This window comes from Hippopotamus amphibius, chromosome 9 (genome assembly GCF_030028045.1).
Source record: "Hippopotamus amphibius kiboko isolate mHipAmp2 chromosome 9, mHipAmp2.hap2, whole genome shotgun sequence".
Lineage (NCBI taxonomy): Eukaryota > Metazoa > Chordata > Mammalia > Artiodactyla > Hippopotamidae > Hippopotamus > Hippopotamus amphibius.
In genome coordinates this window covers 40,433,220-40,452,520 of record NC_080194.1, presented here as the reverse complement: position 1 = coordinate 40,452,520, position 19,301 = coordinate 40,433,220, and the positions used below count along the sequence as shown (strand labels likewise).

General features: G+C 35.0%; 3 protein-coding genes across 3 annotated transcripts; all 3 read left to right on the top strand.

The window, feature by feature from the left end:
* Positions 1-1,084: 1,084 nt before the first annotated feature.
* On the top strand, positions 1,085-2,026 carry LOC130861376 (olfactory receptor 52E2-like). Its single transcript, XM_057750204.1, has one exon. It carries the CDS (start codon positions 1,091-1,093, stop codon positions 2,024-2,026), a length of 936 nt encoding a protein of 311 aa, XP_057606187.1. The 5' UTR covers positions 1,085-1,090.
* Positions 2,027-7,318: 5,292 nt separating this feature from the next.
* Positions 7,319-11,789, top strand: LOC130861535 (olfactory receptor 52J3-like). Its single transcript, XM_057750501.1, has 2 exons — positions 7,319-8,233; positions 11,781-11,789. The coding sequence occupies exons 1-2, from the start codon at positions 7,319-7,321 to the stop codon at positions 11,787-11,789; spliced, it is 924 nt and encodes a 307-aa protein (XP_057606484.1).
* Positions 11,790-18,365: 6,576 nt separating this feature from the next.
* LOC130861674 (olfactory receptor 52J3-like) lies at positions 18,366-19,301 on the top strand. The gene has a single exon (XM_057750762.1). It carries the CDS (start codon positions 18,366-18,368, stop codon positions 19,299-19,301), a length of 936 nt encoding a protein of 311 aa, XP_057606745.1.

Below are 19,301 nucleotides of genomic sequence, written 5' to 3'. Positions count from 1 at the left end.
AGCATTTGGCAAGTCTTTTAAACTATTTAAGGTTCAGATCCATATGTAAACATGGGGCTAAAGTGTTTTCCTATATGTATTTATAAAGATTAGAGATGATATTTGCACAGATTCTGCAGCACTGAAACTAGTGGGCAAGGACCTTAATGAATGGAAGTTGATGCTGCCATTTTAACCACATTTACTTCTTATTTTGTAATAATAATGAATAAATATTAACACATGGGTTGGTTTTAGATTTATTTTTAATTTTTTAGATTACATCTTAATGAATATGTGTTCATTAACACTTATGACAAAACCTGTGTGTTACCATCTAATCAAATGGAACCACATACATAACTTTAGAGGCTGGCAAAGCCCTATGTATGTCAAAATTGAAAATAAATTATATTGATGATAATGGGAGAAGGTAATTAATGAAGTAGGTATTAAGGCAAAATCTTAGCATAACACCGGTGATAAAGCCATTGCAAACTAGCAGAGAAGAAAGGTGCTAATAAAAATGAATATGTTGGACTTCCTAGGTAGCGCAGTGGATAAGAATCTGCCTGTCAATGCAGGGGACATGGGTTCAATCCCTGCCCCAGGAAGATACCACATGCCATGGAGCAACTAAGCCCGTGCGCCACAACTATTGAGCCTGAGCTCTAGAGCCCATGAGCCACAACTATTGAGCCTATGTGCTGCAACTACTGAAGACCACGCACCTAGAGCCCATGCACCACAACGAAGAGTAGCTCCCGCTAGCTGCAACTAGAGAAAGACTGTGTGCAGCAACGAAGACCCAACACAGCCAATAAAATAAATGGATAAATTTATTTTAAAAAATGAATATGTTATGTGGAATCTTTTTAAATTACAATCCACTGCATAACCTCTAAAACCTTCTCAAGAATTCACTTTTTCACATTGCTCTTTATGTACTACATTTCTTATTGTGTGAATGAACTGAGGAAGAGAATGTACACAATTGTATGGTATTCTTAGTTTTCCACAGGTTTAAAACATTGCAGAGCTTTACCCAGTACCCTGAAGACTGGTGAACGTATTTTTGTAAGGAACATGGACTTATGCATTACCAATCAGGATGTCCCTTCACAATGATACCCAGTTTCACCCCTCCTTCTTCTTGCTGTTGGGAATCCCAGGACTGGAAACACTCCACATCTGGATTGGCTTCCCCTTTTGTGCTGTGTACATGATTGCACTCATAGGGAACTTCACTATCCTGTTTGTGATCCAGTCTGAGAGCAGCCTACACCAGCCTGTGTTCTACTTCCTGGCCATGTTGGCTACCATTGACTTGGGTCTTTCCACAGCTACCATCCCTAAGATGCTCGGGATCTTCTGGTTTGGTCTCAGGGAGATCCTCTTTGAAGCCTGCCTCACTCAGATGTTTTTCATCCACAACTTCACTGGCATGGAGTCAGCCGTCCTCTTGGCAATGGCTTATGACCGCTATGTGGCCATCTGCAATCCACTGCGATACAGCACCATCCTCACGAACAGGGTTGTTTCTGCGATTGGTCTTGGTGTGTTAGTGAGATCATTTATTTCTGTTATTCCGTTTGTATTTCTCATTTTACGACTGCCCTTCTGTGGGAATGACGTCATTCCTCATACCTACTGTGAACACATGGGCCTTGCTCGTCTGTCTTGTGCTGGCATCAAGATCAATATCATCTATGGCTTGGGTGCTATTTCAATCCTAGTCTTTGACATCATAGCCATTGCCCTTTCCTATGTTCAGATACTCCGTGCTGCTTTTCATCTTCCTTCCCGTGAAGCTCGACTCAAGTCTCTCAGCACGTGTGGTTCCCATGTTTGTGTAATCCTTGCCTTCTATACACCAGCCCTCTTTTCCTTTATGACACATCGCTTTGGCCGAAACATTCCCCGCTATATTCACATACTTTTGGCCAATCTCTATGTTATAGTGCCACCAATGCTCAACCCTGTCATATATGGAGTCAGAACCAAGCGGATCCATGAGCGTGTGAAGAAAATATTATTACAAAAATAAGAAATTGAAAAGGAATAGCACCTCATATGTATAGGCTGGGAATTTTGAGCAGAGAGACACCTTGTTAAATTATGTGCATTTAAGTGTGATTGACAGAAATATTCATTTTGGCTCCCTTCTGTAACTATTTTATTGAGTTCGGAGATTGAAAAATCTAAGCTATGTGATCCAATTTATATGGTAAGTGATGGCCCATCTCAGTCTTATACGTGATTCTTGATCACTGGTATCAGTAGATTTGAAGTACAATTCATAGAATGTACCGTATTTTTTTGCACTGCCTCATTCTCGTGGATTGTTTTGATGATTCTCACTCCCTTTTTATCTGTAAGCCTCCCTGTATCGGTTTCTCTCTCCTTACTTTGCATCCCCCTCTTCTCTCTCCTTCATTTTGCTTTTATCTCTATCTTCAGGAATCAATCATTTTCATTCTAAGACTAAAATATCATATCCTGTGATTTCATCACTAATATTGTAAACATCCAAAATTGTGTCATAGATTAGGTACTGATTTCGTACATGAAACGGAAGTAAGGAAATGAATGGGACTACAGAAAGCTTCATTACAAATGTTGGTGTAGAGTTTGTCACAGATATATAGGCTTCATAAACCAAACTATGACATAAATGTAAAAGAAACCAAACTAACAGCCTAGAGAGGTTGCTTACTTACTTTCACATTCTTAGTTCTATTTGTTTTCTAACTTATTTTTAGACTAATTTTGTAGTTGTTTCCTTTGTCCTTTAAATAGACAGAACTTGAGTTTGGTCTTAATTCTGTCTTTAATATATGTTTCAATGATCCTCAATTTCCTTATTTTATAAATACTGTCATAGTTTTATTTCAAAGATTAAGCATGAAGACTCAATTAATGTTTATAAAGTAATCAGTATAGTGCCCTCTATGTTCTTTATAGTAAATACAAAATTGTTAGCCATTAATGTTATCATTATTATTTGTGTTGCCATGTTTTGTTATTTATTCTCTCCCTTGACAACAATGTTTCTATTAGAGATGTTTATGGGTTTTTATTTTAATATCAGCTTCATATAAAATACCCTGAAGCTGAAGAGACATAACTAAAGTAAATAAGTGTTAAATATAATATATATTATAGATAATATATACATATTATATATATATACACACATACACACACACACAAAACTAATGTTCAACTAATTTGTTGAGATTTTATAAAAATGTGACTATCTTGAAGTTCTTATTTAAGGGAAACTGGAAAAAAATGTTCATTTTCCCTAAGTCCACCACAAATTATATATATATTTTTATATTTATGTTTAGCATTACCTCTTCGTTGTTAAAATAGAAATCTGCAATTTGGAAATAATTACTTAGATAATTTATTCTTCTCTTTCTCCACGTGTAATATGAGAGTAGTAATCTCCATAGTCTTTTGTTGTATCATTTATATTCTCTTACTTTTAATCATATGTTCCTCTTTCTAACTTCCTGTATCTTAATTTCTTGCATCAACTATGTGATAACTCTCTCACTGAAGTACCTTTATCACCAGGCACTTTTAGCCTTCCAGGTCAGCTGATTTTATGTCTTAAATATCTCAAATATTTTCATTTCTGTCTCTGATGCTACCATCTTACTTAGTGTTTCTAGTGACCAGCATATAATATTTGTACTTTTGCTACATTCTCCTTGCCAAAAATCTTTCCCAACTTCAGTTTTGCTATTACATTTAACATTTTTCTTGGTCTTCATTTTGTAGAGATATGCCTATTCCTTGATAAACTCCTCTACAATACAAATGTACCTGCTTTATAAGACTTACTGCCTTTCCCTCCCTTCCCCAACAACTAAATACTAATGTCAAGCCAATTTTCTGGCATTTGCATTTTAAAATCTACTACTCAAAATCTTATTCCAGAAAAAGAAAAACACTGGTTCACATGGGAGTGAATTTCTATACGTTAGCAAACTCTAGGGCAATTTTCCTCACACCATTGAAAATAGGACAATGCTTACTTTTCTTTGTTTATTGTTCGTGTTCATTGTTCTCTTACAACTTCATATAACAACATGCAATGACTGTCTATCATCCCCTCTCCTCTCAGACCATAAGGAATTTGGTGCTACTTATTTACCTATTAAATGACTCACAATGTCACTCACAAGCTACTCAATAAATGTCTGCTGAATGAATCAATCTAAGAAAGGATGAAAGAGCTCATGTGCTTATTATCAGTCACAGTACAATACAAGAAAGTTAGCATTAAATATATGTATTGGTATAAGTTATTATGTCAAAAAACTGTATTGAAACAGGCTGGAAAACGGATATATTATTGAGAAGAAGAGAGTAAATGATTTAATCCTAAAAGTAGTGAATAAGTGAGCGAGAACAGCTTTCCAACCCAATTAATTAATTCATACAAAATGGAATATAAATTGGCAAATTATTTGTGACAAGTGATTTTATCATTATATAATAATTGTACTAAATATTTTTACAATTACCATTGCGGTTAAGATGCCTTAGGTTGTAAATAAAAGAAAACCGTAGTATAAATTTACTTCAGTGTAATGAACTATATTATTTCATATAACAATAGGCTCAGTAGAAAGACAGGATCCAAAGTTGATTGTTTCAGTTGCCCAAAATGTAATCAAGGTTTCAGTTTATCTGCAGCCTTTTAGGAGCTAAAAAAATTCTCTCAACAGGGATACTGAAGTCTTCCTTTCATGACTGAATGTCCAGCTGTGTTCCTGAATTTTTCTATGATTAAAATTTATAATTTTACTTGTATGTTTTATTCATTGTTTTAAAAAAATACATCGTGATTGGTGACTTTGAAATATTAGGATAACACATCTTTCTTTTATTTGTCTTCTATTTATTTCATATATCTAAATATACTTTTATTAATTTTTATTATCTTACAATTACAGCCAGTAAGAGTAACACTGCATGGGAAAAAATCAAAGACTTTGTCTTCTAATTATGATATATCAATAAATTATTGGTGAGTGCTAAGACATGAATGTGGGAAAGGGAAATATACATATCAGTAATCAATGTCCTAAATTGCATTTTTATATCTAATAAAATCAGGATGCAAAATTCAGCCAACAGGAGATTCTGTTCACTTCTTCTGTTCGCTTCATATGAGTAGGTTTTGGTGGCATTAGATTTATATCTCTGACATTCTATTAACAATACATGTTTGTGTTGGGGGAAGGGTGTGGAGTAAAGACTATATGTCTGCCTCCACATCAGTCCTCTGCCCCAGGCGCAGATAATGGGATTTTCTCAGGAGACTCTGGGGTGTTAATCCTGGTTTATACAGGGGATTGAGCTGGCTTTATTTTCAGACAGGATCCCAAAGATGCTGAGTACAGTCAGTATAAAACCTTATTCACTTTAGTAGATATATTAGAGCTCTCTAGCCCTATTCCTCCTGGAGGTGAGTTTCCTGTTAAATGTGTGATGGAGATGGATGGTCATGAGAGACTATTGTTCAGGAGTTAAGGAACAGGCTACAGTTGAAATTATTAAGCTAATATATTCTAAATTACCACTGTAGAAAGATTTTCTGACTGAAAGAGCTTTTCACTGGATCATGCTGAAACAATCTAAATTTTTAAATAACTACATATAAAGGGAACTTAAGTTATGGTATAAATGATGATCTCCACTCCCAGTGATAACTGTATATTTGGATATGGACGTCCATAATAATTAAAAAATAAGGTCATCATAGACCCAGAGTTAAGTGCTGGTTGATAAAGCTGATTACCAAGAGGGAAGCAGAGAAGTACGAAGCCTGAAGGTGGAGATTAATTATAGTCTAGAAAAATTTACTGGTTGGGGAATCTCTATTGTATTAATATCATTATTAAAATACTTCCCCAAATTTGGACTTTTTCTCTTACTTTAATTGAGTCAATTAGAGCTGAGACTCCCCTTCCCTCCTCCCTCCTTCCCTCCTTTCCTTCTCTCCTTCCTTCCTTCCTTCTTTCCTTCCTTCTTTTTCCTAATCATTTTCTTTCTTCCTTCCTTTTTACTTCCTTCATGTTTCCTTTTTTCCCCTCCCTTTATTTCTTTTCTCTTTTCCTTCCTTCCCTCTTTCCCTTTCTTCCTACACTCCTCTGCCCCTTTTTTATTTTCATTAGTGCAGTATTATCTCTTCTTGTTTTTTTTTTCTGAAAGAAGAAAGAAAGAAAAAGGAAGGAAGAGAAAAGAAAGAACGATGGAAGAAAAGAAAAAGAAATGAAGGAAAAGAAAGAGAAAGAGAATGAGACAGAGACGAGGTGAGGAAGAAAGAGAAAGAAAGGAAAACAATAACAGCAATAACTGCAGTGTGATAAATCAGAGGCATGGATTTCATCAGCCTGAGGTTGACCCTCACCATTGTTGTTAGAAACATGTCTTTATTCTCTGAAATCATATCGTTTTTAACAAATCTTTTCACTGTTTGCCCCCAAACTGTCCCCAGCACACATCCAAGAAAGGGTAGAGTTTTTAGATATCTTGGGGTATTCATGAGAATTTGGGAGCCAGTAGAAACCTTGGAGATTCTTTATTCATATATATCCCATCAGAGTTAATATCAAAGAGACACATTTGTCTCCTGGAGATTATTTCAGGATGTAGTGTTTCCCATTTTGTGTAACTATATTCATACCTGATGTACAGTACATCTTGCCTATCTTTGTGCACCTCTTTTTATATCTGAGATACAGTACAGTGTGTCTGCGGGGGTGAAGCATACCTCTTCATTTTGGATCAGGTGTTCATTGTGAAACTGATACTGAACAAACCGGTTTAAGAAATCCTGCTTGATTTCCATCACTCTGTATATTTAGGTACAACACTGTTGTTGTAAATGTATATGTATATAAATATATATATATATAATGTTCTGTGTGCAGGTGTCTGTATCTGAAGCTCTGATTTTGTATTGATATGCTTAATTAAGGTGTACTGTCTTCAAAAAGACAGAGATCTCAATATAAACATAAAACCCTTCATGTTCCCTTATATCATTCTGTGTTTTGTATGGGGTTTGAGCAAATGAGTATAAGATATTACTGCCTAATACTTCAGAGAGAAGCCTTTCATAAAGTTAGTTTTCCTTTCACTGAAAAGTATTCAGTCTGTGTCAACATCTGCCATTGTACACACATTTTAGCATTAACTTTTAGAATAAAAAATACAGATAAAAATTAACCCTATTGGAGAAGGTTTGAGTTTTTATCACTCTTGTTTTTGCTTCTAGAGGTGGTCAACTCTTTGTCTTCTCATCAATGGCAAGATGCTCCACACCAACACTTCCACTTTCCATTTCCACCCAGACACCTTTTTCCTCATAGGCATCCCAGGGCTTGAGGATGCCCATGTCTGGATCTCCCTGCCTTTTTGCTCCATTTACTTAATGGCTCTGCTGGGCAATGCTACCATTTTGCTGATTATCTGGTCTGACCACACTCTGCGGGATCCCATGTTCTACTTTCTAGCCATCTTATCAGCCATAGATCTGGCCCTCTCCACATCCTCAGTGCCCCGGATGCTGGGGATATTCTGGTTTGGTGCACATGAAATTGGTTTCTCAGCCTGTGTGGCTCAGATGTTCCTGATACACACCTTCACAGGAATGGAGTCTGCAGTTCTGCTGGCAATGGCTTTTGACCGCTATGTGGCTATCTGTGCACCGCTGCACTACACAACCATCTTGACGCCCCGAGTGCTAGCAGGCATTGGTGTTGGGATTATAATGCACCCAGTTCTGCTCACGTTGCCCATTGTGTACCTAACCCATCGTCTGCCCTTCTGTGATGCCCACATCATTGCTCATTCCTATTGTGAGCACATGGGTATTGCCAAGTTGGCCTGTGCCAGCATTCAAATTAATGCCATTTATGGGCTTTTTGTGGCTTCTTTTCTTATTTTACATGTGACATTGGTTGGAATCTCTTATGCCTACATCCTCCATGCAGTCTTCTGCCTCCCATCTCAAGATGCTCGTCACAAAGCCCTTAATACCTGTGGGTCCCATGTAGGGGTCATGTGTGTTTTCTATACACCCTGCCTATTCTCCTTCCTCACCCATCGATTTGGACAAAAAATACCCCGTTATGTCCACATCCTTGTTGCCAATCTCTATGTGGTCATCCCACCTGCCCTCAATCCTATTATCTATGGCGTGAAGACAAAGCAGATTTCTGAACATGTGATTTGTGCTTTCACCTCAAAGTAGGGTTTTGTTTCCTTAGTTCTTGAAGGCATAGATATAATTGAAATAGTAACTTTGAGTCTACTGTAGGTCGATTATCTTTTTAGATATTCCTTATATCAAAAGCTCTTGCAGATATTAAAAGAACAAACTTTAGAGAATGTTTTCTGGTCTTAAATCCCAATATTTTCTCTCCATATTGGTGTTGATTGTTTATTCTTCTGAATGTAGGGTTCCATTACAGTAGGGAAACATTCAGCTGGAAGTCCCTTCATTTTTAACCATGGAGATTGAGTGAAACTCCGTCTGTCTGCTTGAAAATAATACAGTATTCCAGGAGGGCAAAATTCATTTATTGTATCTGCCTTGATTTTCTTCTGAATAAATTCAAAGGTAAAATAGAAAAAGACTTGGTAGAATGCAGCAATAAATTTAAATGTATCTGATTTATTTGAGGATAATACTGGCTATTGAATAAAGTTGTTAAAAATGTCTCCAGTTCTTCCTTTTAATTTTAGTGCCCTTTTCCTTACTCTTCAGGAAAATCTATAAGCACTATGTGCCCTCACTGTGCCACTATACTTCTCTCTTTCTGGAGGCATATGAAGTGAAAGTACATGAAAAAAGTACTTATATTAAAGCTTGAAAATTTTGTTATGAGAAGAATGAATGTACGGAATTCTAACAGTTGGATTTGAGTCATGTTTAATTAGGTTTTTTTTAATGGAGGGGGTACTTGAGTGTATTTACATGTGTTAAATATATTTAGGAAAGTTTCTACCTAAATAGGCCACTTCTTCTTTTCCAAAGGCCTCTTTATTTGTGGAATGCAGAATGCGTTTATCCTTTTGGTTGATGCTTTGCAAAAGTAGTTGAATTTCAGACAAATTTAGGTAGAAAACAACTTTTCAAAGTCTGCTAATATACAGGAATTTGATGAATATTCTTGCAGTTATTTTTTGTTATCTTAGAAGAACATATCTTCACTATGACTCCTTGGCATCTAGGGCATTTTTGATTAATGTTCCTAAGTTAGCTGTTGGCAGAAACTAATTTCATAAAAATAATGAAACAAAACAAGGTCGACTGTTTTGGAGGCTAGGAACTGCTTTTCTGATGGCAAATTCACCATATGACAAGAGAAAAATGCACAATTATACAACATCACTAAATGAATCAGAACACATATTTTCAGAGATTGGAAGTGTGGAAGATAGGGTATCTTTCAGCAAGCAGCAGGGGCTCAAGATTCAGTAAAATCTTTCCTGAAGGAATTAATGTAAGGCGATACAAGGAACATCTAAATATGATTATATGATTATCTGAATAATTTATTTCCTGCAACACCTTAAGTACTTAAACGTTCTTTTTTCCTAGGGAGTGGAAGATACATATAATGAATTTTGATGACATCTGTCAAGAGTTCATCCAAGAGCATTCTTTCGAATATTTTTCTTCATTTGGATGTTGTGTCTCATTTTTAGCACAACTCAAATTTAATAATATTACAAAATAAAACAAAAAATAAAGAGTTTTTTCTTATTAAGTTATTAATTTACTTTTATTAAATTGATTTTTAATCTTCATTTAATGCGTGGCCCCACCTTCAAAGTCACCCAGGATTACCAAAACGATTCCCAAAGAAATTAAATGCAGTGTTCTATCTTTAAAGGGAAAATGTACAGATTTCAAAATAGTCTGATAGGATTCATATGTGTTAATCAGTAAGCCATGACATTCACTATTAAAACTTTCAGTAGCTTCATAATCAAATTCTAACAATGTTTTTGTACTCTTAACATTCATTGACTCCAACCATACAATCAAAATGTCTGAATCGTTTCCCTTTTTCTATATAACTATGACTAATGGTAGAGAAACTACTTTTTGTTACTTCTGTCTTTTAAATCCATTTTTACCTATAAAAACAATCTCGTGTCATCGTTTTCCTTAGGCATATGCTCTAAGCTAGTCAGTTTACAAGTTGCTTGTTTTGTTTTTGCATCTTTTAAATTTGGAGTAATAGGCTACATATCACCACTATGAAGCCACTTTTTAGTCTTAATTGCTAACACAAAATTCTTAGCTTTAGCTATAGTTTCCAGTTTTTCAAGAAATTAGTTCTTGAAAGCATACCTAACATGAGCATAGGTAAATTCTCTCATCAGCAGAGTAGGTCCTGAGGAATTCTCATGTAGTGAGTTTTCGTCTATTGGGAAAGACACCTCCAGAAGAAGTCTCTTCAACCTAGCTGGGGAGACCCTTATCAGGTACTGCCAAACAACCCTGTCCTGCTAAAATCCAGAGAATAGACTCTTGGATTCACACGATGGACCTAAAGAAAGCACCGAACTTTGATTAATCTTATCCATCGTCTGATAACCTGAAAGTAAATATTTCTCACAATTGAAGCAGATGAGATCATATGAGACAGCTTTCTAAAGATATCTGAACCAGGGCTGTTGGTGTTTGTCACGAAACCTTTGATGATGACATAATGCTTCAGATAATCTCCAATGTCTATGATTTTGATAATCTATGGACTTTAGACAAAAAGTGCCTATGAGTTCTTCTTCCTACCTCCTTCTTACCTGAATGTGGCCTGAATATTTATCCAACCTGTGTACTTTCCCTCCAACATAAAACACAGTACCAGGAAAGATCCTTCCTGGCATTTGAGGGACAAAAAGCTGCTGAAACTGGAAAATATGACTCTTGATCAGTAGTGTTTTCAGAGAAAGATCTCAATGCAAAGGGAAAATTAAAAAAATTAATAAACAGAAACCTCAATTAAATAGAGCTGGGATATTAGAAGGGGGAGCTCTCACCGCTTGGGGCAATACTAGAGCCCAACAGGAAGAAGAAATACACCTTTTCTAACAAGGACTCAGTCAATAAAAAGCCATGGACCCCTTGTTTACTATGGCCCTCCCAAATTCCTTTTATCTTGTGGACATAAAAATGTTCTCCTTCCCTTGCTGTGTGAGGTCTGGCATGTGGTTCTCTATGATTATAGCCTCCAAATTGTAATTCTCTGCTGATCTTCAATAAACCCATTTTTGTGGGAGAAATATCTGGCAGTCTATTTGTTTTAGGTTAACATATATTACTGAGAAATTTATTATTGAGATTTCATATTTGAGGATTTTCCAGCTATCTTTCTATTACTGATTTGCAATTTAGTTCAACTTTGTTGACAGAACTTTTGTTTAATTTGAATCATTTATTGATATATGTTTTATAAGTCAGAATATATTTTATCTTGGTAAATAGTAGTAGAGCACTTGAAAATAATTTGTATTTGACTCTTTGGGGGGAAGTGTTCTATTAACGTCAATTATATCAATTGTTTGAGAGTGTTAGTGACCTATTTATAGCCTTGATTTTTTTTCTGCTTGCTATACCAATTATTGAGATTTTTAGTCTGACAAATACAATTATGATTTTGTGTATGTATCACTGCAGTCCTATCAGTTTTTTCTGCATGCATTTTGATGGTATTATAGGAGGTGTGTTAAATTTTTATGATTGCAAAATCTCTAAGATAAAATGACTTCTTTTAAAAAAGAAGGCACTCTTTATCTCTGATAAGAGAGTTGCTTGGAAATTTACTTTTTCTGGTGTTAGTATAGTCACTTTCTTTTGATTAGTGTTAGTACGCTATTAAATTCTGCATCATTTGATTTGAACAAACTTGTTTCTTTATATTTAAAGTTCTATTCTAACTGTACACTTTAAATATATGCAGTTTATTGTATGTCAGTTATATCTCAATAAAAATTATTAAAAAAAATAAAGTTGTATTTTAATAGGGACTTCTAGTAGTTGTAGTACCAAAAGGTTCGTGATGTTGCCATGAGGATAAGGATGTAAATGGATGAAATAGACTCGAGAGCCCACAAAATGAACCATATATCTACACTTGATTGATTTTCAAATGCCAAATTAATTCAATATGTAATAATACTCTCTGCAAAAAATAGTTCTGGGAAAACTAGATGTACAGCTGAATAGGAATTAAATTGGACATCTACCTCACACCATGTACAAAAATTAAGTTAAATGAATTAATGACCTAAATACTAGAGCTAAAATAATAAAACTCAGAAAAAAAAATAGGAGTAAATTTTCATGACCTTGGATTTGACAATAGATTCTTAGATAGAACATCAAAAGCATGAGTAACGAAAATAAATAAATCAATTGGACATCCTCAAAACTAAACAAAAACCAACAACAGAAATAGTTTTGTGCATCAAAGCATATTATGAAGAAATATTAAAAAACCTAAAGAATGGGAGAAAATATTTACAAGTTGTATTTTAATAATAGTTTATTATCCAGAATATATAAACACCTACATTTCAATAACAAAAAGACAAATATCTAGTTAAAAAATGGACAGGGGGGCTTAATGGACATTTCTTAAATAACATACAAATAGCTAATAAGTACATGAAAAGAGGCTGAACTTCACTAATAATGAGGGAAATTTAAATCAAAACCACAATGAGATAACGTCTTACACCCACTAGAATTGCTTTAAACAAACAAACAAAAAATAAAGTAAAAAGTGTTGGTGAGTATGAGAATGAATTGGATCTCTCATGCAGTGTTGGCAAATATGTAAAATGGGGCTGCCACTGGAGAAATTATTGTAAATTTCCTCAAAATATCAACCATAGATTTGTCATATGACACAGCAATTCTACTCTTAGGTTTATACCAAAACAAAGGAAAAGAGGGACTCAAACAGATATTTGTATGTCAGCATTTGTTGCAGCATTATTCACAATAGCCAGAAGGTGGAAACAATCCAATTGTCACCAATAGATGAATAAACAAAATGCGATACCTATGTTGAATATTATTTAATCACAAAAAAAGTGAAGTTTTGGTACTTGTACATGATGGATGAACCTTGAAAACATTAAGCTTATGGAAACAAGACAGATACAAGAGGGAAAAAAATGTATGTTTCCACTTATGTGAAATATCTAGAATAAAAAAATCATAGAGACAGAAAAAAGAAGTACAATGGTTTAAGGAGAGGGAGGAAGGAATGGAGAGTAGCTGCTTAATGAGTAGAGTTTCTGTTTGGGATGATGGAAAAGTTTTCAGAATAGATAGTGATGATGGTTGCATACTATTGTATTTGTAATTAAATCAATGGAATTTTGCACTTACTAAGAGTTAATATTATATATTTTATGTTACATACATTTTACTATAATAGAAATTTTTTTAAAAATTAAGAACTTGATTCAAAAATATATTTGTACACACTATCAGTAAATGATCCAAAAATGACATTAAGAAAACAAATTACTGGCATACATGAGGTAACATATTATTTACATTTATATTTAATCCTTAAGTAAGTTTTTGGGTAGGTACGACACAGATAAAAAAAGCAAGCTTAGAATGTTTAGTTCCCCAAAGCTATTTTGTGTATTCAAGTAACTGGAATTTAAGCCAAACTATAATTACAGAGTTTGTAATCTTTACATTAACCTTAGGATATGTGTATTGCATAGAGTTCTGTAATAAAATATTTTGCCCATTCACTACATAATTGGATTATTTTCATTATGACAGTACAATGTTCTACCAATCCAACTAAATGTCTCTTCACTGCACTATCGGTTCTCATCTGTTGGTCATTTCTGTAATATTTTTTTTTAACGGGATTCCAATGAAATACTCAAATTCTCAATCTTAGAGATAAGGTGCATTTCTCTGCTCCTTTTCCATCTTCTCTGTTCCCAGTCTCTCCACCACACTCTCTCCCACAATTTTAATTCCTGCTGCTCTCTTTCTCCCCTCCCCACTGTCTTTCTCATTCACTGGAATATTCTTTCTGAAACACACATACATGTACAAATGCACCCCTAAACATGTGCTTGCACACACAGAAATGACCTTCTTCATCTGTAGGTTGGTGCATACACATATGTCTATGTACATACAAACACAAATACACACACACTTTTGGAAGAATTTACAAAATGGAAAATGTATTTCTGTTAGATAAATTCTCCGAACATAGCCAATTCAGGTAACTGTGGTTAAACAACCAGACTCAACATTCCTTAATCTTGATAGCCTTTATTAGCCAGGTCCCCGTGTGGTTTTTTTCAGTAGAAACACTGACTACAGACACCTTTTCTCATGTGCAATTAGGATCACAGCCAATTAATCAATGTGCATAAAATGTGACCACATTAAAATTTTTTCTCATTAAGGAATGTAAAATTGGAATGGAATATTACAATCTCAAAATTAATTAGCCAGTAACTTTTCCATAATACTCTACTTTTTTCTTTGACATGACATTTTGTTCCAGTCAGTAACTTCATCATTTTTCAACAAATATTTAATAAGTAACATCACTCAGTATATTGTGCCAGGTACTGTGGTATACATAAGGATAAATATGATGATTTCATGATTTTTCTCCTCCTAGATGAAGTATATCAGCATTATATAATACAATGTTCCAAGTGAAAACAGTGAGTGCTGTGAGTGTATAAGGGAAGGGAGAAGGGAAAGAAAGTGCTTGGCGTGGGGGGTGGTGATGACGAACGAGTCCACAGTCACGTTGTATAGAAGGATAAGTTGAGTTCTCTAGGCATGAATAATTGAGTACATTCTAGGAAAATGAAAAGAAAATATAAGCATTATATTTTTGACTTGGCTTATATCACTGCATTTATTATGTGCATTCTATTAAGACTCAACTGCAATCTGGCAGATGTGGGGCAGTTACTTCCTCCCGATAGTCCTATTACCTCTTGTGCCATTACACTTATTTGTACTTTGCAATCCTCACTCATTCCTTGGCTTACTACTCAGTTCACCCTTTCATATTTTTATCTTCTGATTCATGCAGATATAGGATTTTTTTTCTGGTCTTTTTTCTTGTCCCCAAAGTTCCACTTAAAATTAGTCAAGCATAAAATTCTTACCACAATTTGATATGTCTGACTATTCTCTGTTTTTCCATGCTTCTGTTAGATTAATCCATTTTTGATGTAATAATAGTTTAGTTGTGCTTTCTTTTTTTGTTTGCTCAGTATTGTTTTATTATGTTATTAATTCATAGTATTTTCTTTATTAATAAACTTAATATATATATATTCTACTGTTGTAAAATATTTGACTTTTTTTATTATGAATAAAGTCACTATAAATATTTTGTGTTTGTATTTTGGTGAACATAATCACTGATTTCTTTGAAATATTTACCAGGACTAACTGTTCAACCCCAGGGAATATTTACAATTAATGGATGCTTCCAGTTGCCAAAGTGGTCAGTAGAAGATCCCTATGTCAGTGAATAATTAGAATCAGTAGTCTTAATTTCAGCCATACTGGATGGGTTGTAGGATGTCATACTGTGGTTTGAATTAGCATTTTCCTGGTGAGTATAGTGATGATTTTTTTTTCTTGTATTCACTGAAAGTTTTCTTCCTTTTAAGTGCCAGATTAAGTTTTTATTCCCTTATTTAATATTGAGAAGCTTGTCATTTCTTTATAGACTTATAGTAATTTCAATATAATGTTTTAATGTGCTATTAAGTGCTTTAACTGATATATGTAATGGGATTATCATCTCCTGATTAGTGATTTTCTTATGGGGTCATCATGAGAATGGCAACTTTGGTAAGTGGTGTTCTTACATTTTTCTATAATTAATATTAGTTTCCTTTTACTTTTTATTCATTACATTGAAAAATTCATTTTGATTTGTGACTTTGCAATATTAAGATAACATATCTTTTCTTTTTTGGCTTTCATTTATTTCATATGTCTAAATATATTTCATGTTACTTTATGATTACATCAAATTAATTTTTACCACTTATATTTATAGCATTAAGACTAGAAATGCATGAAAAATCAGAGACTTTGTTTAATTTGGTACCATGTATATTAATAAATTATTCATGAGTGTTAAGATATGGATGAGGGAAGATTAGTAATTAATGTCCTAAATTGCATTGTTATATCTAATAATATCAGGATGCAAAATTCAGACAATAAGAAATTCTGTTCATTTCACATGAATATGCTTTGGTAGTATTAGTTTTGTATTCCTGATTTCCTATTGCCAATATGTGTTTTGGAGGAAGGGTGTGGAGCAGAAGGCTATGTCTGGCTCCACATCAGTCCATCTGTCCCAAGTGCAGATAATGAGATTTTTCTCAGCAGACTCTGAGGTGTTAGTCTTTGTTTACATAGGGGATTTGAGTTGGCTTTGTTTTCAGACAGGCTCCCGAGAAAAATAAGTAGGGCAGTATAAATCTTTACTCCCTTTAGTACACATACTAGAGCTCTCTAGCCCTACTTTTGCTGAAGGTGAGTTTCCTATAAAACGTGGGATGTAGATGGATCAGATATTCTTGTTTAATAGTTAAGGAATAGACAACAACTGAATTTATTAAATATCCTATCGTACTACTGTAGAAAGACTTGCTGACTGAAAGGAGCCTTTACTGGATTATGCTGAGACAACTTAAATTTTTAAATAACTGTCTATAGCAGGAACTTAAGTTCTGGTATAAATGATGATCTCCACTCACAGTGATAATTGTGAATTAGGGCATGGTCTTATAATAAATTAAAAATAAGGTCATTGGAGGCCGAGACTTAAGTGCAAGTTTATATACCAGATTACCAAGGGGGATGAAGAAGAGTAAGAAGCCTGGAGATGATTATTACGTACAGTCTTTCAGGATTTACTGCCTGGGGAATCTATTCTTTTGTTATTATCAAAATAATTCTCAAAATTTGGACTTTTGTATCTCACTTTTATTGGGACTAAATCAGAGCTGAGACTCCCCTTCCTTGCTCCCTCTCTTCCTCTGTTCTTCCTTCATTTTTCTATCCTTTTTGCTTCCTTATTTCTTACAGTCCTTTCTTCTTCTTTTTCTCTTTTGCTCCTCTCCTTCCCTCTCTTCTTATATGCTCTGTCCCTTTCTTATTTTTTTCTATATTCTGTAGAGCTGACAGAAAGAAAAAGAAGAAAAGAAGGAAGGAAAGATATTTTTTTTTTAAGAAAGTAAAGAAGGATGGAAGGAAGGAAGAAAGGAAGGAGAAGGAGAAAATCATTGAGAGGAAAAAACACAAAGAAAGGTCATAACTGCAGTGTGGTAAATCAGGAGCCTGGATTTCTTCAGCTTGATGTTGAACACCATCATTGTCATTGGAAACATGTCTTTATTCTCTGAAACCATCTCCTTTCAACAAATAATTTCACTGCAATCCCCAAACATTTTCCCCCTATACACATACAAAGAAGGGTAGAATTATTAGATTTCTTGGGATATTCTTGGGATTTTGGCATCCAATAGAAACTTTGGAGATTCCTTATTTGTATAATTTCCATCAGAATATGCATATCAAAGTGATGCATCTGTTTCCCGGAGATTATTTTAGGTTGTTGTGTTTTCCCATCTGTATGTAACTGTTTAAATATCTGACACATCTTACAGTGTGCCTACCTATCTTTGTGCAATATTTTTATATCTGAGACACAGTACAGTGTATCTGTGGGGGCATATGAATAAATATGAAAGGATGAATTAATGAAACATAGTCTTCATTTTGGATCTGATTCTTACTGTAAAAATTGATACTGAACAAACTGTTTTAAGAAATGCTGCTTAATTTCTATCACTCTGCATGTCTAGGTATATCTACGTTTTTATATATATTGTCATGTTCTGTGTGCAGGTGTTTGCACCTGATTTTCTGTGATTTTGTGTGTATGTGTTTAAGTATGGTGTACTTTGTCTTCAAAAAAGACTGAATTTCAATATAAATATGAGCATCTTCACATTTCCTTAATTCATTTCAGGTTTTGTATGGGGTCTTAGAAAATGAGTATAAGATAGTAGTGAACAAAACTTCAAAGGGAGATCTTTCATATAGTTAGTTATTTCACATGAAGAGTATTGAGTTTGTGCCTACATCACACTCTGAACTCAAGTTTCAGTATTAGATTTCATAAGAAAAATACAGATAAAAATTAAGCCTATTGGAGAAGGTTTGAGCTACGCATTTATAAAACCCTTATTTTCCCGTCTAGAGGTGGTCAACTCTTTGTCTTCTCATCAATGGCAAGATGCTCCACACCAACACTTTCACTTTCCACCCAGACACCTTTTTCCTCATAGGCATCCCAGGGCTTGAGGATGCCCAGGTCTGGATCTCCCTGCCTTTTTGCTCCATTTACTTAATGGCTCTGCTGGGCAATGCTACCATTTTGCTGATTATCTGGTCTGACCACACTCTGCGGAATCCCATGTTCTACTTTCTAGCCATCTTATCAGCCATAGATCTGGCCCTCTCCACATCCTCAGTGCCCTGGATGCTGGGGATATTCTGGTTTGATGCACATGAAATTGGTTTCTCAGCCTGTGTGGCTCAGATGTTCCTGATACACACCTTCACAGGAATGGAATCAGTTGTTCTGCTGGCAATGGCTTTTGGCCGCTGTGTGGCTATCTGTGCACCGCTGCACTACACAACCATCCTGACGCCCCGAGTGCTAGCAGGCATTGGTGGTGGGATTACAATGAGCCCAGTCCTGACCATGTTGCCCATTCTCTACTTAACCCATCGTCTGCCCTTCTGTGGGGCTCGAATTATTGCTCATTCCTACTGTGAGCACATGGGTATTGCCAAGTTGGCCTGTGCCAGCATTCAAATTAATGCCATTTATGGGCTTTTTGTGGCTTCTTTTCTCATTTTCGAATTGGTACTGGTTGGAATTTCTTATGCCTACATTCTCCATGAAGTTTTCCACCTCCCACATCGAGATGCTTGTCACAAAGCCCTGAGAACATGTGGGTCCCACGTAGGGGTCATGTGTGTTTTCTATACTCCCTCCCTATTTTCCTTCCTCACCCACCGATTTGGCCGCACAATTCCCCATTATGTCCACATCCTTGTTGCCAATCTCTATGTGGTCATCCCACCTGCCCTCAATCCTATCATCTATGGTGTGAGGACAAAACAGATTCGTGAGCATGTGATCAGTGCGTTCAGCTCAAAGTAG

Excerpts from the sequence above, each read along its gene's own strand:
- LOC130861535 (XM_057750501.1), top strand. The coding sequence starts at position 7,319 with ATGCTCCACACCAACACTTCCACTTTCCATTTCCACCCAGACACCTTT.
- LOC130861674 (XM_057750762.1), top strand. The coding sequence starts at position 18,366 with ATGCTCCACACCAACACTTTCACTTTCCACCCAGACACCTTTTTCCTC.
- LOC130861376 (XM_057750204.1), top strand. The coding sequence starts at position 1,091 with ATGTCCCTTCACAATGATACCCAGTTTCACCCCTCCTTCTTCTTGCTG.